Source organism: Euprymna scolopes, chromosome 37 (genome assembly GCF_053919585.1).
Source record: "Euprymna scolopes isolate OS-2025 chromosome 37, ASM5391958v1, whole genome shotgun sequence".
Classification (NCBI taxonomy): Eukaryota; Metazoa; Mollusca; class Cephalopoda; order Sepiida; family Sepiolidae; genus Euprymna; species Euprymna scolopes.
In genome coordinates this window covers 11,216,292-11,242,809 of record NC_136518.1, presented here as the reverse complement: position 1 = coordinate 11,242,809, position 26,518 = coordinate 11,216,292, and the positions used below count along the sequence as shown (strand labels likewise).

General features: G+C 30.7%; 1 protein-coding gene and 2 long non-coding RNA genes across 3 annotated transcripts; 2 read left to right on the top strand and 1 right to left on the bottom strand.

Annotated features, from left to right (window-relative positions):
• Positions 1 to 1,532: 1,532 nt before the first annotated feature.
• On the bottom strand, positions 1,533 to 19,440 carry LOC145261085 (uncharacterized). Its single transcript, XR_013864404.1, has 2 exons — positions 17,677 to 19,440; positions 1,533 to 1,986 (listed from the first exon to the last, which is right to left on the bottom strand). It is a non-coding gene; the product is annotated as an uncharacterized LOC145261085 (long non-coding RNA).
• Positions 5,746 to 7,362, top strand: LOC145261084 (profilin-like). Its single transcript, XM_080119265.1, has one exon. The coding sequence runs from the start codon at positions 5,953 to 5,955 to the stop codon at positions 6,346 to 6,348; it is 396 nt and encodes a 131-aa protein (XP_079975391.1). The 5' UTR covers positions 5,746 to 5,952; the 3' UTR covers positions 6,349 to 7,362.
• LOC145261087 (uncharacterized) lies at positions 11,815 to 24,541 on the top strand. Its single transcript, XR_013864406.1, has 3 exons — positions 11,815 to 11,912; positions 19,220 to 19,296; positions 24,420 to 24,541. It is a non-coding gene; the product is annotated as an uncharacterized LOC145261087 (long non-coding RNA).
• Positions 24,542 to 26,518: the final 1,977 nt, after the last annotated feature.

Genomic DNA, 26,518 nt, shown 5'->3' with positions numbered 1-26,518 from the left:
AGGGATGAAATTGTAAAGCAGTTTCTTCTGATAATCGTGGTACTGGATCCGACTGCGGAGCTATTGCTGCCCACTGTGAACAATGCGTACAAATTAGGCAAAATTTTGATAAACTCACAAAATTTTCATCTATATCTTTCACTCGCGCCATTTTTCCATATTTATTTACTTGTGCCATTTTTATCTAAATTTAAATTATTGGTATACATACAATGGTATAAATATCCTCATTTAATTGCCTTTCCACAAGGTCAAAATTAGACTAGAATGTCTTTTTTTAATTGGAGGGAATCCATGTCATCCCCAAAAAGGGGACTCTGGATGGAAACAATATTATTTGTATAGTCCTGTCAGCAGTCCCTTACAAATGAATGTGGCAACAGATGATCAAACTCTTTGTACTCTAAAAGAGAAGGGAGTTCATGGGAGGATGGTCTACTCAGACTGAATAGATACTGCTACATGTTGTCACTAGCCATTAAAGGCCTGATACAAAATCTATAATTTAAAATCTTCTCCTTATTTACTTGCTTCCCGTGTAGAGGAGATAATGCCTAGGAACAAACCGGACAGACACTGCTACACTGAGAAGTAAAAAGGCCTGCTAATCTATTACTTAATAACTTTCTTTCTATTTACTTGCACAAGATCAGTTTTTAATATGGAGAACTCCCCCCCTTCCCGAAAAGGGACATAAAAATTGATGCCATTCAAATAATACAAATATATTTGTGTAAGATTTTAAAAAGGAAATGTCCCATAGCAGGGAGACCAGGTGTTGCCCAGGATGTAATGAAAATTCAATAAATATTCCACACTACCAATACTCTTATTATCATTGAAATCAATGAAATCTATTTTTCAATCAAATTGATTGATTGCCTGCTCTAGTAAACCACCCACCATGGTAGACCAGGAGAAAACTCACATGTCCCTTCGCAGCGACTTATTCCACAATACAATTGCAATCTACATTGCACTGTAGTAAAGTTACTATCGATTTTGTAAAATTATTTTTATATAATCGCTTGAATTAAAGTTTAAAATGTAAAAGTTAAATATCATGGTTAAGTTGTGCTCTAAACAGAAACATTAATTTCGAATGCAACCCTGTCATATCAAAGATCTTACTGTTGATTTTTATATGCCAGGCCCTTCTGCTTGTACGATAATAAAACTTCTGAAATGCACTTGTAATGTTAGGCTGCATAAGGTTGTAAACTTTAATCAAAACTGGATTGTTCCTTCTTTAATCGGATTTTTTAATTATTGATTTTCAATACTTATTAAAAGCATTCCGATACAAAACCTAGACATATAAAATATGTTTGTGTAAAATTTCCAAAAAATCGGAACAGCCGTTTTGGAGTTCATAGAGAACTCTTTCTCTGTTTCTCTCTCTCTCTCTCTCTCTCTCTCTCTCTCACACGCACACATAAAGGGCCTTTTTCAGCATCTCTCTGTCAATAAAACTATCAAATGAGATCCTCTGTCTGTGTTTCCCGACTCTATGTAACTTTGATGAATACATATTGAATCATTATTTTTATTTATTTTTAATCAAATATTTGCCATGTTCGGTGGAAGAATGACATAAGCGCCACTTGATACTTTTCACAAAAAAAAAAAAAAAAAAAAATGGTTTAAATGTTTGAAGCATAATGATTTTGCTTGTTGTAATTTCCTATTTTCCGGAAAGATTTGAATATTAACGCAACCTTTTCCGGGCCACTTATTTTTACGAAACATATTTTCTTGCAAGAACATGCTTCTCCAAGCCTGCGCTTTCATACAATGCATTTTGATGAACTACTGACATATTCTTCTCGACTATTTCACTTCTGTTTTGCTCTTTCTCTTTCCCAATGGTCAACCTTTCTTGTTCCCTTTCTTCCAGTCGTATTTGAAGGGGTTCACAAAATTAAATTTTTTAGATGTTCGACTTTAATGAACAGCAATGATGCTAGTGCTTCTTGATTTGCAAGTCTGGAAAAATAAAAACAAAACGAACATAATTAGGTAGAGAATTTAACGAAAATCTATGGTCTTAAGTATCTACATTTCAACTGACGTATATCAAATATTCAAACACTTATTTTCACATAAATATTTTGAATTCAGCAATGATTTTTTTATTATGATTTGATTCTTTTTGATATATATATATTTTTTACTTACGTTCACCCCTAACAAGGCATATCGGCACTTAAATGTAAGGGTCTACTATTTTAGACCATGTCTAGGAAAGATTAACAAGACGTTGATTTACATTACATTTAAACTTCTGCATATCAGTACAGCCAGAGAAGCAAGTAGCAGGAAGGGAATTCTAAAGTGTAGCTGTTCGAGGGGGAAAAAAAACTATTAGAGTAGAAAGCTTTCTGGCATTTAGGGACCTCAACAGTGAAGGGGTGAGATTTTGTTGCTAAGCGAGTCTGTCGGGATATGTACATTGAGGAAGGGGGTTACATGTGCAGCGAGTTCATCAGAACACATTCTATTAAAATATTCGTATAACAAGCATAGTGATGCAACATCGTGGCGATGGGACAGTAGTTGGAGCTTAGTTGACAGTGGGATATATTAGATAGGAAATTTTTTTTTTTTGACCCTATCCAAGAGAGAAAGACCAGTGGTAGATGCACCAGCCAAGATGTAGCAACAATACACCATGCATGGGCGAATGGTGACCTTTTATAGGTACAGGATACTCTCAGGTGGGAGTAGTTTTTCTTGCTCGATAGAGGGAACCCACCTTCTTTACAACAGCCTTTGTATTCAATGTATTTGTTCCAGTTCAAACTGCCCATGAATGCTAGGCCAAAGAGTTTGAAGAAAAAATTCTCAGATAAAGTGTTATTTGTTGCGAATATTGGTAATTGGAGCGGCATCTTCTAATTGTTAAAGGAGAGCAGTCATATTTCAAAAATCAAATTAATTGATCAAATAGTTTTATTTTTAAATTAGAAAAATCAAATTTTATGAATAAGCAAAAAGGAACTGTCTGATGTCGCAATTTGGAAGTAACGAGAGCAGATCACTACACAATAATTAAAACTTGCGAGCTCAGCCCTGGAATGCCTACGGTTTCCGCTATAATCGTTTAAAAATGATTTTCTTTATAAAAATAAAACTACTCGATCAATTTACGCAATTTTGGGAATATGATCTTTTAATTCCGTCACAGGTATGTACATCATAAAAATAAATCAATATTTTTTTAAAATATAAGTGGAATTCTAGAAAATAACACAAACAATACCCATTAAATATTTTAGCAGAGGTGGGGATTCAGAGTTAATTTTTCTTTATATTAATTATCGGTCTTTAGACCCACCCCTAAAACGTCTGCATTATTAACGAATAAATTTTAATTATTTTTCTTGATTATTAAAACAAAATCATCATTATGGATAAAAACAATTATTTGTTTACTTTTTCTTAAAGTTTAAGTTTTAAAGTTCAGTTCATTGTAAAAATCGATACGGAATTCACAACCAGTGTGAGAATTTGTAATTCCCTTCTTAAAATGATACCGTTTAGACGGATTTTTAAGATGAATATAGATAAAAAAAAAAAAAAAAAAAAGAAGAAAAAATAGCTGTACCTTCCCAATTATTGCCCAATAAATTAATTTGAATTTAAATATGATTTTTAATATTAAATTATTACGGCATCGTCTATTGCTGAGAATTTTAAAGCCAAGTTTAAATGGCCTCCTATTCGACAGTTTAAAGGCTTCCAAATTAATTTAAAATTTCGAAGTGCCACGAAATAAAAGATTTTTTTTTTTCGGTCAACTATTAACACAATATTCAAATAGCTGACTTGTTTCCGAATATTTTTAAATACATTATGATGGCTGTAATTTCGTGATATATATATATATATATATATATATATATATATATATATATATATATATATATATATATATATATATATATAGTGTGTGTGTGTGTGTGTGTGTGTGTGATTAGTTAAAATTTCGTTTTGTTTTACGATTTATATTTCGATTTCAATAAATATTCCATTATCAGTAAATAAATAAAAAACAAACAAACAAAAAAAAAACTCCTAATGATACGCGTTCACGACGTCGCAATGAAAACACACATATGCAGGAGGATGGTATTTAATTTGATTAATATAGAGATTATTTTTCTACATCCTCCCCAGTGAATAGAAGATAATACTGTCACTAATATCACAATATGCGTCATGACATAAAATATCAGTAATCAGTGATTTTATGTTATGTAGATACGACATGCGTCAAATCACCAGTGCAGTAAATACACACACACACACGATTTATTTTGTACCCAGCATATTAAAAATATTGATTTTAATTTTATCGATATTTATAAACTTGCTTAAAATTAATAGTACTAAGTAATTCTCCCATATAAAGAGATCGCTTAAACGCGAATGACATTATTTTTGTAAATTTATTATTAATCGAATTATTTCAATAAAAAATAAAAAAATGAGAAAACCAAAAGACATTTTCTAAATTTCCCAAAATTAGTAAAAAAAAAATTTTGATGAATACGGACCGCGCTGAAATAATCATGTTAATATTTGAGAAACCCAATCTTGACATGTGAATGGGGGGGGGGGGTATAAGTATTTCTTAATTTTAATCTAAAAAATTAATAAAAACACAAAAAGATACATGAAAGTCGAATTTAAATTGAAAATCCTATCTAATATATATATATATATATATATATATATATATATAGCATAGTCCGTATTTTGAATACATACGAAAACATCTTTTAAAATCATGACTATATTTGATTTCCCATCGCCGGGAAAGACGCCGGTTAAATACCGCATCGTAGTTTTATTATAAAATTTTTATACATAAATAATTAACCACCTTTCCACTCGTAAAATTAAACCAACTCTATTGTTTGATAACAGCTAAATAATCGATTTGATTTATCGAGTGTTTTAATAAAGTATATTTCATTTTTTAAATCGACATATTAGATTAATAAAAAAAAAAAAGATTCGTTTATTTTAAGGTATCCAAAATAGTTTAGATATACATAAAGCATTTTTTTTTTAATTCCGAAAGCTAAGAAATAATTGAAAGACTCATTAGTATATTTCATTTCTTTACGAGTGGAGTTGGCTAATAAAGTGGTTGATAAGAAGGGATTTTACAGATGGAAGATCTTTTGTTCTTTGACGCCATTGCGTAGAGTCTCTTTGACGTCTTGACCAATCAGAATGCAGCATCCGTAGACGCCATCTTGCGGCGACAAACAGCAAGTAGAACAAGGGAGATAACTCTCGTCCTCCCCTTCTCTCTTTGTTTGCTTAGTCTCTCTTCGTCGTGCCGGCTTTCGTCATCGCAGTGCCGTATAAAACGGGACTTTCTCTGTTCAACTCAGGAGTCTGAGATTGTCGGTTGAATGGAAATTTTCTGTGTTCGGTGGCATTAAAAAAAAAAAATAAATAAATAAAAATAACAAAAAAAAAAACCCGACATCATTCTTTCTGACTCTCCCAAGGAATTAATAATAATCTTAACTGTGAAAGAAAAAAAAAAAAAAACACACCAAACGAGGAATTTTGTTTCGAAAACTGGATCTTTAACAATTGCCTTTTATTTTCCTGTAAAAGGTGAAGCCGGCTTTCCATTTTTTTTTTTTTTATTCCTTGGAGTTGTACATTTCCCGGAATTTAATAGAAAAGGGATTTTTTTTTCAACTTCACACACGGATATAAAACAAAATCTGGTAATTTTCTTTGTTTACAAGGAGAGCAAGTTTTAAAAGGGTCTTTTTTAAGATCCGTATATTGTTGGTCATTTAAAAAAAAAAAAAAAAAATCCGACCACTTTAAAAGGTAAAAGAGAAAGGTTTTTCTTTTTCTTTTAGGTTTATATATATATATATTTATATATATATATTTAAAAATTTATAAAAAATAAAAATGAGTTGGAATGCTTACGTAAAGAATTTGCAGTCTCGCTGCAAGTTTGCCGACCAATGTGCCATTATCGGGCTGGACGGTTCGATTTGGACGACCGTCGAGGACTGTGTGATCTCCATCACAGCCGAAGAGGCCATGACCATCGCCCACATCATGAACACTCAGGACTACAGCCAGTTTCAATCGAACGGGATCACCATTGGCGGCTTGAAGTACACGTTTCTCCGCTCCAACGAGAAAGCCGTCTACGGCAAGAAGTGTAATCATGGCGGTATCTCTCTCCAGTCGACGAACAAGGCGATCGTGATCAGCCATTGCATCGAGGGTGGACAACAGGGCAAGGTGAACGATGCCGTCTTCAAAGTGGCCGAATACCTCGAGCAGAACGGATACTGAGCACTCTTCGGAAGAACCCAGGGGGGGGCAGAGCAGAGAAAAAGACGGACAACTCCCCCGCACCCCCAATACCCCCTCTATCACCGCCACCGCCGCTGCCATCACGAAAATGACCCCCTCTCCAAATTCCCTAATCACTAACAATCCCCTTATTTCTACCCCATCTTTTGAAGAAAAAAGAAATAGAAACAATTTGGTTAAGGTACTGTTTCAATGGCAGCCCTCTTAAAGCTGAAAAGTTCAAGATAACAAAACGTACATGAAACAATCTTAATGATGGAATAATGACAGGATTTTTTTGACTTTTAATTTTAATCCGACCCCCCCCCCTCTATTCTGGGATAATGCTCATTCAAGTTAACTTTTGTATCTTTTTTTCTCTAAAATTTATATAAAATAAAATAAAAATTAATTTCAATCCGACTGGCCCCAAATTGTAATAGGTAACACTAAATACATTTTTCTAAAACTTATTTTTTTAATTTTCTTTAGGAATTTGTAAATACAGAAATTATTAATTCCCTTAACTCGTCCCCCCCCCTTTTTATATAGAAATAACTTGTGTTACACACGGATGTATTTATTTGCTAAAATGACTCATGAAGTTTCTAGTTAGGTAATACTTAGCACCTTTACTTTATTTTTACCTAAAACTAATTACTAATAACCATTTTTGCCTCCAATCCGTTTTTCCCTATTTTCAGGGAAAATACTAATGTCGGACACTTAGAAACATGTTCAGTGTTTGACTCTATTTGAAAATCTTAATTTTGATTTGATATTTTTTGTCATGAAAATTTCTAATAAACTGGTAAATTCTTCCCCGACCCCAAAGAAAAAGAATGAATTAAAAAATGTTTTTGCTTAGAAATCGCAAAATTTAAAAACTGAAGTTATCAGTTCATCAGATAACTACTGCTGGGATCGAACTCGTGGACTGATTTCCTTTTCCCAAAGGGAATTAAAAAAAATAAATAAAAAAAACAAATTAGGAAAATAAAAAAAATAAACTTTTTTAATTCTTTGTCTTTTTCATTATTTCTCTAGAATTTGAACATTAGTGAAAAGCGAAAAATATGGTAATGTTACAATTTCATCCTTTTAGTTTTTTTTTTTTTTCCATTGCACAATTTAGCCACTAAAAAATGAATGTAATTTTTTCCAATACAGTTGATTTTTATTTGCTTAAAGATCAAACATTTTATAAACTAGAAAATCCTGGTTACTTGTACACATAGAATCGAAAAAGTTGTCAAAAAAACAAATATATAACAAATGTTATCAAAGGTGAGATAAGTTACTTTTCTACCAAACTGGATATATTTTTTGTGTTTTTATTTAATGTAACATGTTTATTCAGCTCGAAAACCATACAGTGTTTACCGATGTATTGGAAAATTCCAGATGACGTCTGACTCTCAACACGGTAAGTTTGGGAAAAGGTATTATAAATAAAAAACTGGATAAAATACTGTTAAAAACTCTCTCAATATATGTTACCGTGACATAGGTTGACATATATTCGGGTTTTTAAACAGTATTTTGTCTAGTTTTTTATTTGCACAACTGTTTCCCAAACTTACCGTGTTAAAGAGGGAGTGAGGCGCCATCTTGAATTTTTCAATACCTCGGTAAACACTGTTTTTCGAGCTGAATAAACATGTTACATTGAATAAAAACACTAGAAAATATATCCACTTAGGTAGAAAAGTAACTTTTCTTGCCTCTGATAACATGTTATATATTTGGTTTTTGACAACTTTTTCGAATCTGTACAGTAATACGAACCCGAAAATCCATAGCATCACCGAACAAAAACTTCTCTCCTTAAAAATAAAATCTTTTGTCGAACAAATTAAACCCTGCTTTTTCTATCATAATTATATTCTGTTCGGCAAGCTAAAGGCTTCAAAATCACCACCGCATATATTTACAATTTTAAAGTAACTTTTTTATTTTTAAGACATAACTGCCATTTCTCTTTTATGTCAGTTATAATGTTCAATTGGAGTTCTCAATGGAACGACATTTCTGGCTTTTTAATTAATAAACACAAATTATTCATGTGCTTCCTAATTAAAGAAAAGCTATCTTCCTGTCGCGCCATTATTGTACTAAAGAACTATTTTCTAATGCCACTTTTTTTTTTTTTTTTACGCCCCCAACTTAATTTTTTAGTTAAGATTTTGATGGCTAAAATTATCAAGAAAATCGCAATTTTCCCGAAAATATTTGAAAATATTTGTACTATCTTTAGTTTTCTGGCTTTTAAAAAATTTTTTTAATGTTATTGAGAATTAAAGGTTTAACAAAAAGGTTGCGATTTTTTTTCCAGATCTTTCCATAAAAAAAATTAGATAACTTCAAAATTATTTCAGCCCAAATGAAGACTTTTTTTTTTTTTTTGCTCTGCCTCCTTAACTTTTTTTTTTTTTTTTTAAGATAAAAAAGTTTAAATCTCTTGTCCTTTATCTCCTTTTGCTGCTGCATTAAAATAAAATAAATTTAGGGGTCACCTCTTTCCTCCCTCCGTAGAAAAGACCCTTTATTTTGGCTGGGGTTTACATGTTTCCATTAAAAAAATTAATATTGGGGGTGTCGTTTGAAAAATATTGGAATCTAACAAACTAAATTTTTTTTTTTTCAATTGTAAAATAATTTTTTTTTTTTTTTTCTAATTTTATTTTTATCTATCCTAAAATTTTGAAAATGTGATTTTTAACTTTATCGTTGGCTTTTTTTTTTACCTAACTTATTTAAATAAAATACAGGGGTTTACGAAATTTAAGACAAATGAAGCTTTATCATATTTTTAAGTCTAAAATATAAACCTGCCCGCCAGCGATAGTTTAAATATAAAGTTTAATATTAAAAAAAATTGGGATTTTTATTTTTAAACAAAATAAAAAAATTTCATAAGACCTTTTTTTTGTCCTACAGAAATTACATAAATGGTTCTAACTCCATTTAGTCATGGCCGCCAACGATAAATTGTGAAAAATTATATTTTTTGTTAAAAAAAAAATTCAGGACTGAAAGAAAAAAATTAAATTTATCCACAAACATTTTGTAAAAATATAAAATGTTCTGAAACCTTAGAGAATGCGATTTTTCCGCGCCTCTATTCTACGATTGAGTCTTTTTGTTTGTTAAATTTCTTTATTTGGATCGAGAAAGAAAAATACCAGAATTCTGTCAACATTTGCCATTTTCCTTCCTAATTTTTTTTTTTTTTTTTTTTTTTTTTTGCCTTTGCCCCTTTTCTTTTCTTCGCCCTCGCCATAAAAAAATCAAATATCAGAAAAATGAACAAAGGAAATTGTCTAACCCTTTCCCCTCCCCAAAATAAAAAGAACCTCAACAACACAAAAGCGGCAGTGACTTGGAAAAAACATTTTTTGGGGAAGAGATAAAAAAAAAATCCAAAAAAATACCAGATCCGTCTGCAAAAAAATGTATTAAAAAAACAAACAAAAACGGGATTTCACTTTTTCATTTTTTTTTTTTTTTTTTTTCTTTTAAATTTTTATTTCTGCTGCTGAATTTTTTTTATTTAGCTAAAATAACTTTTTAAACAAGTAAGTTTAAAAAAAATATAAAGTCTGTAACAAGCAACATTTCTGTTAACAATAAAAAAGGTAAAAAGAAGTGAAAAATGTTCGTCACTTTTACATTTATTTTATGTTCTAAATTTATATTTTTAGGAAGAAAAACGAACGTCCGAATTAAGAATTCGATTTAATTATAAAAAATAATCTTTAATGTACGTAATCCGTCACAGAACGATGTCATATTCCAAAAATCACGTTAGAAAATCCAGTAAAGGTGCAGCATTTTTCCACCCTCAGAATCCTTTAAATTAATAGTGTATAGATGGGGGGGGGGGTGCTGAGAACGAAAATAGTTTAAAATCCCAGGGAAAAAAAAATTCTGGCAAAATATGCGTGTTTGCGCAATATTGCTTAATATCCAAACGTATTTGCGGAAATTTTAAATGCGGTATTAGTTTTCAGCACATCCGAAAACCTCGGAAAACAAGTTTTTTAAGGTAGGTCTTGTGTTGGTCTACCAGGCCACAATTACAATGTTTTGTACCTATTCGATATTTTAACCTTACAATTGAAAAAAAAAACAACTTTAAACTTGGAAATATGATTTTAAAAAAATAGCGCGGATCACTCTCTCCACTAGCACCAACTTCTCGTTTTCAGCACCCTTGAACCTATAATGGTCATTTTAAAGGATTTTATTGAGGGGGAGAAATTTACGGAAATTTCAAATTTACGATTTTTAGCGAAACTTTATACGAAATCTTGGCAATCGAATTGAATTGTCGCCCTTTAATTATAACACTTTCTAAACCAACATGGCGGCTTTCGTCTCCCGCGTTATAATTTTTTTTTTTTATTTATTTATTATTAGTCAAAAATATTTAAGCAATTTTGAATTATTTTAATATAGCTTCGTTCGGTGCTAGATACGTACTTTTTTTCTTTTTAAATCAAATCGAGTTCTAAAATTGTTAAGTTAAAGAGAAATATGTACCCTGTGCAAACATTGGTCTATTTTTAGCCATGAAAAACTTTTTCAGGCCGAAGTAATTTTTAAAAAGCAAAAAAAAAAAAAATGCCAAAATTTAAACTCCAAATTACTCTAGTGTTTTCTGTTTTGACTTTTTTCATTCATACTTTTATTTTGTACTTTTTTATTTCATGTTAAATTTATTTTATTCTAAATTTATTTTATTTCATTTTATCCAAATATTTTGTACATTTATAAAAAGAAAAAAAAATGCTTACGCGACTATTTGAGTGGACAAAGGACTTCAATTCTTCCTATAATTTAAATTATAAGAATCAGTCCTTTGTCCACTCAAATAGTTGCAAATGTACAAAAAATATCTGGATAAAATAAAAATGAATTTTAGAATGAATTAATATTAAAATAAATTTGAAATAAAAATAAATTTAAAAAAATGTCAAAACGGAAAACGCGCTCGATTGAGTTTAAAATCAATTTGTCATTTTTTGGGCTTTTTTAAAGATTTATTTTGGCCTGAAAGTTATTCATGGCTAAATAGACAAATGATTACGCAAGGCCCACACTCGTCATTAAGTATCGAAAATGCATGTGTAATTAAAAAAAAATCTCATTTTTAATTTTCAATTAAAATTATGACCCCCCCCCCCCCGTTGATGCATGATTCTGGAAGATTCGAAACGTGCAAAGAATTCCAGAATTCTCATCAGATCCTATGAAAGCAAAAATGCAACGTGGATGTCGGCGAGAAAGAAAAATCTCCGATCACGTGTTCGATTCCAATGTCCATGTCGACCGATTTCTGAACAAATGTGAATTCGTGAAATCTCTTCGCCAAACTTCTCACATGATGTGGTGGGACCACTGGTGGGTGTGTCGCGTCCAACGGTATCTTTTCTACCACAGGGGCGCGTACTGAGATAAGGTTTTTCAAACGGACCACATTACTTCAAGCCAGACAGTGCAACCTTTTTGCCAGTTTAAAAACTGCGATCAAATTTTACTTGTGCAGAATATGGACCATGGTATTTTTATATTTTTAATAGAAAATCCAATTTTACCGTATCGGAAGTAAATCGTGCTGTTTTAATTGAATTGTTAGGTGAAAGTACAGGTTTCAAAATGATGACGTTATTTCGGTATTATTATACAAACACCGTGACAGCGAATTAGTAAAATCTTTTACGTAGTATTCTGTTACGTTTCGGTGTGCTGAACACGAATCTGAAAACTGGGTTAGGGCTAGGGTTAGGGTACATTTTTTTCTACTAATTCGCTGTCACGGTATTTGTATAAATTTACCGTTATTTCAGCACGGTTCGTATTCTGCATAAGTACCCAAATTTTGAATGCTTGTAAAGATATGAAGATGGTGTCCTTTTGAATCTGGATCGTACGAAACTGATTTTAACTTGAATTGGCGATTAGATTTTACTTTATGTAAAAGACTCAAACTGACAAAATAATTTTAACTAGAAACTAAGTGCAGTATTTGTTCTGTCGTCCGTCAGTGAAAGTGAAATCAGTCTAGACTGAGGAATTATAATTTTGGATCGCGATCCAGAGTGCTTTTTCGGTTTAGTTTTATTTTCCACATGTAAAACCGAGGTATTTCGTGATGAGTCAAATCAATATGGAGAAGATAATTATTGCAAAATTAACATTTTATTTTTAAAATGTTAATTTTGCATGCGCCTCTGTCCGATAAAAGAATACCCCCTCCTCGCCAAAAAAGAAAAAAATGATCTACTTTGAAAAAGATGAGGCTGAATCGACTCTGCCGGGATGATGAAGAATAATCGCGACATCATCCGCAAAAATGGCGGAAGAAGAAAGCGCGCCAAATTCTGTAGGTCAAGGACTTTAAACTCGTTTTAATGAGCCTTCTTTTTTTTTTTTTTTTTTTAAAATCTCCAATTACAATAACAATCTTTTCGTTCTCAATTACGACATAATTACTGACGACAGCATATGTAAAATGAAAAATCAGATTTAGTAGTGCCCCCTCCCCTCGTCACATTTGATACAATCTTTACTACTGCACGAGCACGACTTGTCACTTTATCTTCAAACCGTTTTTTTTTTTTTTTTCTGTAACATTTTCTTAATCTTCTGTGAGGTTTCACAGTTTGGTGCTTATTTAAAAATTGAACTTTCACAACAAAAATACAGAAATTTTTTATATTGTACGTACGTCACTGAACAAAGATGTATTAAAACTCACGTAAATTGATCAAGTGGTTAAATTTTTTTTTTAACTAAGAAAATCCAAATTTTTGAGTAAGCAAAAAGCGACTATCAGATCTCCATCCTAAAACATGAACAAGGTCAAATAAGTCCACAATAATTCAAACTTAGATTAGCCCTAATAAAAAAATACTTGATCAATTTACGTGATTTTTGGAATATAGCATCTTCGTCTCGTAACAATTTTTCTGCAATTTAGTTTATTAATTATTAATTTTTTTTGAAAAAAAAAAAAAAAAAAAAAAAAATTTAAACCACGAAATTGATTCGATCCAGACGTAATAACCCCCCCCCCCAAAAAAAAAATTTCCGACCACCGGTGAAATTATTACTTTATTTGATTATTAATTGAATCAAATCAAACTAATTTGATTCAAATGTTTAAGTGACAGTCATCTTAAAGCGGAAATGTTCAAGATAATCATTTATGAAATATTGTTACAGAATAGAGATGTCATACTCCAAAAATTATGTAATGTGAAGTTTTTTTTTTGTTTTTTTTTTTACATGCCCCTGCGCCGCAGCGTAGTATAAACACCCCCAACCTGCCTATGTTTCGAGGTTGTGTTTATTCCGAAAGCCTATGTTTCGAGGTTGTGTTTATTCCGAAAGCCGTTCTTGACATGGGGAGGTTGAGGTGTTTATACTACTCTGAGTTAGGTCGTAAAAAATCCATTTTCATTTTCATTTTTTTAATCAAATTTTACAGCCATACGAGTGTCGGCTATGATGAAATCCGATGAAATAAATAAGGGGTAGACAACTTGTCGACGTAAAAAAGAAAAAAAAAACTCGGCCATATGTTCATTACAATTAATCATAACTTTTAATTTTCTTAGTTAAAAAAAAAAGAAAAAATACTTGATCGATTTACGTGATTTTTGGAATATGACATCTTCGTTCTATAACTTTTCTGTATTTTCTTTTACTTTTAATTTGCCGCCATAAGTGCCAATTTGAATAAGCACCCTTTTTACCTTTGGAGAAACTTAACGTTTTAATTGAACCGGAAAGAATGACAGTTCGTTTGACACGCAGTCAATATGAGGTGTCGCTCTAAAAATAATTGTGTAATATTTTAATTTTAAAATGGCGATTTCAATTGAAATAATTGTAAGTAACAACTTGTATTTTGTAAAAAAAAATTATTTGTAGTTTTCTTTTCCAGTGGGAATAATTTTCACCTTTATTTATACATATATATATTGCACATTTTTTAAAATTTGTTTTATAAAGTGCGTTGCTTGATGAGAAATTGTTAGTTATGGGTTAACATTCAGTACACAAAATTAAGACGCCGGAAGTGGATTTGGTTTAGTTAAAATATGGAACGGAAGTCACTCAACATGAAACGAAATACGAAACCATATGGAAATAATTTACTTCCCCAAATTATATTAGCTTTAACACTTTTTGTGCTATCATGAAACAAAAATAATCTTCAATTTCGTAAATCAATTGAAGGTAGCTATTTTGTTTTATGATACATTGTTTATGACAAAATTGTGATAAAATCTGTGAGACATTCTAAGAATTAAATTTTTTTTAACAGAAATGTAAAAGAAATTTTAATTATTTCCGTTTGAATATATTTTAAATATTAAAAATATTTATAGAAATGTTAATTTTTTTTTCCATAAAATAAGCGTTTCCATATGGTTTCGTATTTCGCTTTGTTTAGTGACTTCCATTCCATATTTAGCTAAACCGAGTGCACTTCCGGCGTCTTGACTTTATGTACTGAATTTTTGGATTTATCCCAACTATGTACGAAAGAGCATGGTGTTTTAGTTTAAATGCCAAAATCGATCGTCTATTGATGTCTGGTTTCACTGAGGCACGCTTAGATTTCGACTGCCTCAGTGAGGCACTAGGCAGTCGGAATCTAAGCGTATTAATGTACTTAAATCGAGTAGTGTTCTTGAAACCGAAACTAAAATTTGTTATTGGAAATAAAAATGTTTTGACATGCAAACTCCACACAGCCGCCAACTTTAACTTAAAATTTTTTTATAAATTTAAAAATTTTTTTTTTTTTTTTTTTTTTTTTTTTTTTTAGAGCCATGTCGCAATCAATTTAATCTTTTTTTTTTTAAATTTTTTTTTTTCAGTTCTTTTATTTTTACTTGATCTGAAACTCATTTTTCTTATTTGAAATGAAAGTTAAATTTGTTTTAATCTTTATTTTGAACTAAAGTTTGACCCCCCCCCACACACTTTTTTTATTTTTATTTCGATCCTTAGTTTAATCAGGACATTAAAAAAAAAAAATGAAAATATCGAAAAAAGATTATATTGTACGTATCCGTTTTGAACTGAAGATCTTCGAAAAAAAAAATCACTTAATTTGATCGAGTAGTTTTTTTTTTTGTTTTTGTTTTTATTTACAGCGGAAAACACGTTTTTATGGCAAGCTTGGAATGTTTTGAACCCGCCACGGAGATAACTCCAGTTAAAACGCCGACACTCCCTCCCTACTAGCTTTTCTTCCTAAAAATCGAACCTTTTGCTCGGTATCATAACAAATTGATTTTTTTTTTTCGCTGTAAAATAAACTACTTGGTGAAATGGGTCATAAATGAATTTTTTTTTTCTCGGATTTCGTTCCATATTTTTCGATATTTTCATTTTTTTTAATGTCTTGATTAAACTGTACATGTACTGTTATTTCTTCTAAAAGCTTAAATATTGTTTTTCTGTGTAGATTGGTGATATTTTAGACCAACGCATTTCAGGTTAAAAACATTTTCCTGCTCTAATATGATACCTAAATCTGTAATCTATGATATAATGGCCGGAAAAAAAAAAAAAAAACACGCATTGTTAGGAGGTTGGCACTCTCGTACATAATCCGCCCTAATTTCTAATGATGGGACGATTTGAATATTTTCCGGATCCCGATGCAATTACCGATTCCGATTCTTGGTACTTCACGAGGAACGTGGACCCTGCATAAACAGATTTTAATTTAATAGATGCTCCCTGAGGTTTTCTTTCACTTTCCTTAATCTTTGTATATATCTCATACACTTTTTTTCTTCTTGATCGAGCGTGTATTTTAGTTTTGGAATTTTGTTTATACTGTTAGAAATTCGCTCACTATATGTTACCGTGACATAGGGTGACATATATTCGGTGTTTTTTTTTAATAGTATTTTGTCTAGTTTATTATTTATAACACCTTTTCCCAAATTTACCGTGTTAAAGAGAGAATCTGGCGCCCTTTTGAATTTTCCAATACATCGGTAAACACTGCATGTTTTTCGAGCTGAATAAACATGTTACATTGAATAAAAACACAAAAAATATATCCAGTTTGGTAGAAAAGTAACTTATCTTGCCTTTGATAACATTTATTTGTTATATATTTGTTTTTTGACAACTTTTTCGAATCTGTGTACAGTAATACAAACCCCAGAATTTTTGTAGGAATTTTTGACACCCCTAACACGAAACTGCGAATAAAATATAAAAAAACTCGTAATTTCTCTTTTAAAAGTGGGTTTATTTTCTTTATGGATTATACTTCCAAAATAAACTATTGAAGTTGTTTTAAAAGTAATAGAAATATTTTTTAAAACACTAATGAATTTTACAAACTCAATATTTTTCGATTTTTAAACTTTAAAAATCTATCAATTTTTCTATTGATTCTATTTTTACGATATTTTCAGGGTCAATGTGAAATTTTTGCTCTTTCCAATAAACCGAATATATTTTAGACAAACGTTTTTTTTTTTAATTCACCCCCACCCATTTTAAAGTGTCTATTAAAAAGTAAATTAATTTACTCACCAAAGTTTTATATATCACAAATTGAAGAGAAAAGGTCAATAAATATTCAAATTTAAAATAAAAGTAGTTTTTTAGAAATTTACCTTTAAAGTTCGAAGTTTTAAACCTTTTATTTTTTTTTATTTTTTAACCACGTTATTTGTTTTTCTTTTGTAATGAAACCTTGGTCCTTGCTCCTTTAATTGGAAAAAAAAAATAGCGCTTGAATTACATTTTCGAGTAGTTACAAGCTTGGAAAGACAGGGGGTCGAATAATTCACGCCTCCCATTTTGAAATGTCTATTAAAAAGTAAATAATTTACTCCACAAAGTGTTATGTATCACAAATTGAAGAGAAAAGGTCAATAAATATATTCAAATTTAAAACAAAAAAAGTAGTGTTTTTTAGAAATTTACCTGTAAAGTCCGAAGTTCAAATCTTTAAAAAAAAAAAAAAAAAAAAAAAATTTTTTTTTTTTTTTTTTTTAATGAAACCTTAGTCCTTGCTCCTCTAATCGAAAAAAATAATTAGGGCTTGAATTACATTTTTCAAGGAGTTATAAGCTTAGAAAAATGGGGTGGAATTATTCACTATTTTTCACGAAATTTATGACACACCTAAAATATCACTCTAAATTTGTATTTCTTTCAGCTCACCGGCGACGCATCTTGCATAACAATGGCAAAAACATGTCAAACAAGATTGTTTACTTACATCGGCGTTCAGAAGTGATTTTTGTAATACTTTTTTTCCCCACCTCAACTCACCGTTTGACGATCTTTACAAGATTTCGGATCTGCTGAAAGCGAACATCACATTCTAATTTGGGGCAGACAAGTAGTTTTCTGTATATCAAAATGTTTTCTAATGTCATGCAGGAAGTTTTTAAGGCGGCCATGTTTCTTCCCAAACTGAAGTAATGCGCATGCGTGTTACAAAACGGACCTTCCCTTCCGCCCCATGCCGAGAATATAAAATTTAGTTCTCCACCACTGCAAGAATTTATCCACCAGAGTCGGAAAGTGGGATTGAGAAATGAACACCCCAGAGGGGCACTCTGACCTGCAAAAAAACAAAGTGCATGGGCAGTCCTGTCGGCATTCACCGGTGAGGGCGCCTCGGGCGATTAGCAATGAAATTACCCCTTCTAAAAAAAGAGAAGGCATGGTCGTTGGAAAAAGAAAAAAAGTCTGAATATCCAGAAAACTATTTGTCCCAAATTTAAATGTGATATTCGTTTTCGGCATACTCGCAAACCGTTAAAAGTGAATGTTGAGGGAGAAAGAATGTAAAAAAAAAAAAAAAAAAAAAAAAAAAAAAAAATCGCGAATTTTGAACAAAAAGTGCGAGTTTTATCATACTCGATAAAATGTTTTTAACATAAATGTTCTATATTCAAAGTGTTATTGAAGTTCATTTGTGACCCCCCCCAAGACCAAAATAAATAGTACTTATTAGAGGCTCCGCTATTCTAAAAGCAAACAGACAAAAAAACGGTGCTTGTGCAAAATAGTGTATTTTGAAACGAATACATTACAAGTGAATACATTAGTACTTACCTGTCATGCCGAAATTAATTTAAATTCCAAAAATTATCCAGGAGATGTCAGATTTTTTTTTGTTTTCGGAAAAAATCGTAGATTAGTCTATATAGTAAATGTCACGGTAACAGTTATTGGGCGAGTTTCTAACGCCGTTTTGTTTTGTTTTTTCTTATTTTGAAGTCTTAGTCGAGACTTCAGACATCATGGCCAATGTTTTTGTTTGTCAGTAGCACTTAATATTATTTATTTTTTTAAACGGCATAAACATTTTACATTAAATAAAAACACTAAAAACTTTCAGTTAGGTAGAAAAGTAACTTTTGTTTTTTGACAATTTTTTTTCGTGCCTCTGTGGATTGTAAAACAAACCCTCCATTTTTATTTGAATTTTTTTACATAAAAGGTAATATCGGCAGAAAATGTACGACATTTTAACAGACATTTTTTTAATGTGGTTGAACTTCAAACGGCAAAAAATGGCAGTTAAACTCAATTTACTTGAAAGTTATTTTGATTCAAGGTTAAAATAAAAACCGGAAAATATAATTTTATTAAAGCATTAAGGTCAACGTTTTTTTTTTTTTTGCGATACAAAAAGAAACGTGGCACTATAAAGTAAATCGACTAATTTAGGTTCATTCTTGTCAAAAATCTATTTTAGCATATATTTATTCATTTCGATCTTGTTTTTCTTCATATTGCATGCGTGATATTAAATGGATTTTAACTTCAAAAATTTTCTTTTTAATTCACTTATTTTTTTCAGGAAATTGTGTCCGTGTTTGTCCGAGGATGAATGTTTTTCAACCGACTTTCAATGAAACGCCATTCGCGCATAAAAACGTAATTTTCTCACCCATACTTTCCTATAAAAACGCGAATTATGACAGTTTTTTATTAGCAAAACACACATTATTCACACATAAAAAATATTTTACTGTTTTGGTGCCAGTCCACAATTCAACCCAATTAAAAAAAAAAAAAAAAAAAAAATCGTTGATGTACGTACACGTCCCGGAATGAAAATGTCATATTCCAAAAATTACGTAAATTTATTTATATATACAACACCCCTTTTAAAAAAAAAATTTTTTTTTTATTAATATCAAATTGTAGCCATTACAAGACTTATTTTGACTTCTATTTCTGGAAGGGGAGATAACTAGTGATAAATTTTAAATATGGCGGAGCGAGACAGTTATTGCTTCTCATAATTTTTTTTTTTAAATAGGTTGAATTCTGGACTTGCACTTTTCTTTTAATATAAAGTTTAATTCTAGCGACTTAATTTTGCACGTGTCAAAATTTTAGAATCATACACATTTAAAAAAAAAAAAGAATTCTTTGTTATACGTCACGGAACGAAAATATTAATGCCAGAAATTACGTAAATTGATCCTTTTTTATTTTAGAAAAATAAATTTTACAATTTTTAGCAATTAAGTATTTTTAGTAGCTATTAATCATATCTTTACTTATAATATAGAAATAGATAAATCTTGTTGATTGAATCGAGTTGTCTGTCCTTAATTTTTAATGCATCTAAAAAAATATGGCGTCTACCGTCTGTACCATCTTGTTAGTTATGAAATATAATTTTCTTAAATAAAAAATGTACTCGATTTACGTAATTTTTGGAATATGACATTGTGTGTGTGTTTTACTATGGACAAATTAACTTGAGTGTAACCGTGGCTACCGAGAGTAAGAAGGCCGATGCACATTATAGCGTAACGTCACTTCCTGATTAAGTTGTAGGTATAGACAGCTTCCGGTATTTAACCACATGGTCAAGCTAACAGGCATAAAAAAATATGGCTACCAATATGTTATCGATTGTCCATGTACGTTCCAAAGAGAAAGAACAATTCTCCATTTGGGATAGTTTTAATCAAAATATCGTAAGTGAATTGGTGTTTGAACTTTTATCTTTATCAGAGAAAGTCAAATATTTTTTACTGCAAAACATATATATATATATATATATATTTCAGTCTGTTCTTTTAATAAAACGTTTCATCGAGTATTCTCAAATAGTTTAAAGTTAGCATTTTTCACGGCAGTTTTTTTTAAAAATTTTTTTTACAATCTGAATTTTCAATGTTAGCACCACCACCAGGCGTAATTTATTTCTTTCAAATATATTTAAAGTTTGTTTTTACTATACACATTGATTCGAAAAAGTTGTCAAAAAAACAAACATATCACAAATAAGTGTTATCAAAGGCAAGATAAGTTACTTTTCTACCAAACATGCCGACATTTTTCTTTTTAAAATATATCGATAAACATTGGATGATTTTTAAAGTGAGTAAAACCACTAAGAACCTTTCTAGATAGGTAGAAAAGTAACTCCTCTTGCATTTGATAACATTTATTTGTTATATGTTTGTTTTGACAACTTTTTCGAATTTGTGTACAGTAATACAAACCCAAATTTAATTTAACTTGAAAATAATATTTAAAGTACGTGTGTGTACACTGCACAAGCACTCATAATAATAGTAATCATAAAAGCGGGTGTAGATGACATCAACTGGCGCCACATCACACCAACTAGTGTCAGGGAGGATGGAAAGACCGAGGTGGGAGAGTACTAACCAAATCGCCACTGGAAGTGTGCAGTTCAAATCTGGTACCTTGGGGAGGCATTTTGTCACCCAAACTCCAGGAAACGCCAATGGCTGATGCCAACGAGAAATCAGTGACAATGGCTGTTGCGATCACATGCAATCATCTGCACAAGGGGTCAAGAGAAATCTGGGGAGACTTGTCTCTAGGGAACATCACTGGTTACTGCCAGTGAGCGATCACTAACGATGGCCTGTGAGACAACTAATACGCTACACATTTGGATGAAAAACATGGGGGAAAAATGAACATAGTAGAACAGAAAACCAAAACTTTGAATATAATTTCTGTATTTAAATATTTCAACAAATAATCTTGTGGGCAAAATCCAGCTTCCCAATAAGAGGCACTCTGGATAGGAACAAAAATAATCTGTCACGAACTTCGACCGCCCGAAGACAGAAAAGGTAAAGTGTGGCATCAAAACAGATACTACACTGTGATCTTGTTCCGAAGGCCAAAAAATATTTGTGTTTAATGTTTCTTTAATTGTTTGTTCCCTAAATTTATAATTCAGTTTTATCAGTATTAAATTGTATATTGCTTTAAAATTACTTAATTTTACATAGGTAATATTTATATTTTATATTGAATAAAGTTCAGTTTAAGTATTAATCGAACTGTGTTCCTTTTTCTTTTTAAAAATAGTTTATTGCTCTTTTTCAAATGGCCCTCATAGTACTGACAAATCTTACCTACATTGCCTGATGACATTATTCAATTAACAGGCCTTCTTCCTACTTTCCGTGGCTGTGGTGTAACCGGCTAACATTCATGTTGACACAATTAAGTGATTTGGGGCCAGCTTAGATTTAGTGACCTAATAATCAGTAACCAACACTCATCGGTCATCCATTGTGATCTGCATCTACCAGACACTGACCAGCAATGACAGATCGATTTCTATAATATAGTCAGTTATTTGTGCTGATAAGAAATTTGAAAATTATTTTGAAGCTTTTAAATTGCCAATTCGAAAGAAGTATGATTATTGGCAGCTGTTAAAATTGTCGGAAAAAAACAGGTTTTACAGAAAAACAACTTGGATAGTGAATTTTCAATGTGATAAGTTTGATATCATTCAAGCACGGTAGTGTTTGTGAATATATAGTTAAGCGGGAGTTTTAGTAATTAAGAACTGCTTTAAAGCTTCACCGCTCACATTTTTCGATCAAATTTCAAACAATTATTACAGTTTATAGATCACCTTCTCAGCTATATTGTGAAAAAAAATTTTTTTTTTTTTTTTTTTTTTTCAATTTTCGTTCAGTAAAACAAGTGATGAATTTTCTGGTGTTCGAAATCATAAAAGATGTAAGGTGAGCGACGTTTTTTATGACTGGTTTCCATAGCAACCACGTCGCTTCAGTGGCTACTGTTGCTACTAATTTACTGTGGTCACGAAAAGAGAATAAGTGAAACAGAATGAAAGGGAGATAATTGGGGATATTTTATTGAAAGCAGACGAGTGCCGTACATTGTTATTACATGTGTTTATGTAAATAAGATTGAAATTAAATAAAGAACAAGTGAATTTATTGGAAGCCTGGAAAAATGATGGATTATGATAGAAAAATGCGAGCATGAAAAGTAAGTTAGTTAAGCTTAAACTGAAAAAGGAAAGGACAAGATATTCTAGTCAAAAATATAATCCCTTTATAACTTATTGCAGCGTTAAGAACTTTTTGAAATTCAATTCGTAACATTATATAATCAATTCTTAATGCTGCAATATTTTAAGTTATAAATTTATATTTTTACTAGAATATCTTGCCTTTTTTCCCCAGTTATAACTAGTCCTTTACTTTTTCATGTTTAAGCTTAACCATATTACTTTTCATGCTTGCATTTTTCTATTGTAATAAATATATATATGTTTATCCATTATCCAGCCAGTTTCACCTCAATTCTCGTAAAAAGAAAAAAACAATCAGCATAAAAAAGTTGATTACATACGTGTAGGGTACAAAAAAAAGACAGTATTTCGAAAATTACGCAAATTCATTCGGTATTTTTATTGTAAAAAAAAAATAAAAAAAAAAATAGCCAAAGTCTCTCCTCAGCCATTTTTTTTTTTTTTTTTTTTTTTTTTTTTTTTGCCTTCATTAAGGTCAGTGCCAAAGGAGCGTAACTCAAACTTTAAAAAATCAAAGCCCTTCCCTATAGTAAAAGCGGCTTCTGAAATTTGCACGGGGTTGATCTGATTTGATTTGATTTTTGATTTTCTTTTACTGTTGCGGTAAAACTACAAGCACCAAATCTAGTGATATAGTTTACACACATAAACACACACATACACACACAGTTATATGGAATAAGTCAGAGTTGCAATCTTGGTTGAAGTGAGTGTCCCTAATGATGGAGGTCTGAACAGAGCTGAAAGGGAGAAACAGACCAAATATCAAGGTCTCATGTATGATATGAAAAGAAACTGGAATCTTAGGGAGATATCAATCATACCAGTTATTATAGGTGCCACAGGACTTATGAAGAAGAACCTTAAGTCCTACCTAAGTAATATTCCTGGTGAACCAAGTGCAAAAGAGATCCAGAAAATTCCACTTAAGGGAAAAGCAAGGATACTAAAAAGAGCTCTCGGTTGGTTTCAATAAAAATCAGGGTAATGTTGGCTGCCCATACCCAACATTACAATCTTCAAAGTAAGAAAATTAATATATATATATATAGAGAGAGAGAGAGCAATATCGCCTAAAGAAGTTTCTAGTAATTGGCTGACCGAAATATACTTAAGCATATGTCGCTACACATTCATATGTAAAACAAATAAAAAGTATATTTTGCCGTTAATTCGGTATTGAGCACTTTAAAACTTAATTGGTTGTTTTACCTCTGGAAAATATTAACCTGGATATTTCGTTTCAATTCAGATTTTTATTTAACTTAAATCACTGGTTGAATGTAAAGATGAACAAATAAGTGTAAAAATACAGAATATTTAAGTAAACAAAATAAGATCATCATAACTTATATAAAACGCATTAGAATAAAACTCTGCTGAACACCCTGGTTTTAACATCTGGAAACGATTTATACGATATTTTACCGTTAAAAAAAAAAGAACAAAATCTTACAAAATCTTTTCCACATGCTAAAATTATGCTTGTTCGATAGCGAATTTAGTTCTAATGCTTTTTATATAAATTATGAGTTTTCGTGTTTTCTATATTTTCATTCCAAATAAAAAAAAAAAAAAATTTTTTTTCACTTTTTGTTATTTATGTAAACTTTGACCTGTAAATTTTAATTTTAATTTTTTTTTATTTATTATTATTTTTTTTTTTTTTTATAAATAATTGAAATATTTTTTTTTTCAGACTTTGGAAACTAAAAAAGTATCCACCCGGATTGTTGATGTTTATTTATTAATCAAATTAATGAATTGAAATAACATTAAATTTTTATTTTTTTTTTTTATTTAAAATTCCTTAATTTAAATTTATAGAAAAAAAAAATAAAATAATGAAAAATTTTAGAAATAAAATTTTATTTTAGGTTTTTATATTTTTGTTTTAATTTGGAATTATTAAAACAAAATCTTTTAATGTTTTTTAGATAAATCTTTATTGATTTTCTGATATATTTTGAAAGCGGGAACTCGTTTGTAACGTGAATTAGTAAATGCTTTTTAGAACTTGTCATTGCGTTTTATTATTACCGGCATTTGTGGCTGCTGCTGCTTATTTCGCCTTGTGTATCCCCCCCCTTTGTCTTGTCTCATTATCCTTCTCTTTTCGCCTTTCTCTTCTTCCTTTCTTTTCTTCCTCTCTTCTCTTTTCTTTTTTTCTTATTTTTCGTTTCACTTTTCTAATTTTGTTTTCTCTTTTCTCTTTCTTTTCTTTTTCTCCTTTTCTTTTTTTCCCCCTCGTTTCTCTTTGTTTTCTGTTCTTTTCTTTGCCCTCCATTCTTTCCTCTTTCCTTCTTTTCTTACTTATTCTCCTTCATCTTTTCTTTTTTCTCATTCTTCGCTTCCCTATATTTTTGTCACTTTCATCTTCACTCATTCTTTTATTCTCTCTCTGCTCTCCCCCCCACCCTCTCTCTGTTATTTATTCTTCTCTGACTGCTACTAAATACTAATTATATAAGTCTCTACGCGGCGTCGTTTCAATGGATTTTATAATAAAAACCAGTTTTTCTACTCTATTCTCAACGCCGCCATTAGCCCTTCACTACTACTACTACTACTATAACAAACAAGAAGTATAAATTCCGTAGTAGTAGTAATAATATTGTTATTTAATATTTCTTGTTTTTATAATTTTCTAACGTTTTTGTCATTCCTAAATTATATTAATTTCAGATTAATTTGTCGTTTTTTGTCTTTTCGATTTCTGTACAACTGTCCAATAATAATAAAAAAACATTTGAACTGAATGACACTTCATAGGACACCGGCATTTTTTTTTTCCTTTTTTACTATTGGGCTAAGGTCACCACTTACCAAGGCCTAAAGCCACTCGAGTATAAGTATTGAGATGTAATGGTTGTAACTCTAATAACTATTTACTTGCTTCCCCACGAGGGTAAAGTTATACACGGCCGTTTTTTAATGTGAGTCGCCGACTCACTGAGTCGGTAGGGAATCCAACACCAGAAAAAGATGAGATGCAGTGAAGTGCACTCTAGATCGGGACGAAAATTTAAAAAAAAAAAAAATGCCTCAGTCTAGAAAAATTTCTTTCACTAACCGAGTACAGAACAGATATTACACTTTGATCTTAAATGATTGTCAATTAAAATTTTTTTTTTTTAAATGAATTATTAAATACATATTTTTTGTTGTTGTCTTAATTTTATAGTTTGATACTTAATTGATATTCCGGAAAAACACACACACACACACACATTTTGGGAGAAGCGGTGGGTGGACTCGTTAGTCGTTCACTGTGTTTTCTTGTATTGTGCTCCCCTCCCCACGAGCATACCTTAAGTTAATATATGGAGTCTGTTTTTAATGTAGGGTAAATTTATCTCCTCCAAAAGAGGAGCACTCGGAATTGGGAAAAAATAATAATTCCCATCAGTTGAGAACGATTTTCTTCTCTCTGGTTGGCACTTGAACAGATACTACATTATGATCTTGGCCAGGAAAGAAAATATTCAATATTATCTACACCAACGTGCATGTACAGTCTTCGATTTTAACCACAAAGAATGAGACACTTTGATATATATATATATATATATATATATATATATATATATATATATATATATATATTACACGTGTCTTTAGATATAATTAAATTTTTAATATTATAAACCGGTAATTTTGTTTTTGCTAAGGAATACCCACGTAGCAAGGCCAAAAAGCCAGTCAAGTATTGTATTAAAATATCCCCCCCATTTTTTCCCTTTTTATTTATTTTTTTATTTATTTATTTGAAAAGGAATCTCATGCCTTCCAATTCCA

What these genes read in the sequence shown, in the direction of transcription:
- LOC145261084 (XM_080119265.1), top strand. Translation starts at nt 5,953, where the DNA reads ATGAGTTGGAATGCTTACGTAAAGAATTTGCAGTCTCGCTGCAAGTTT.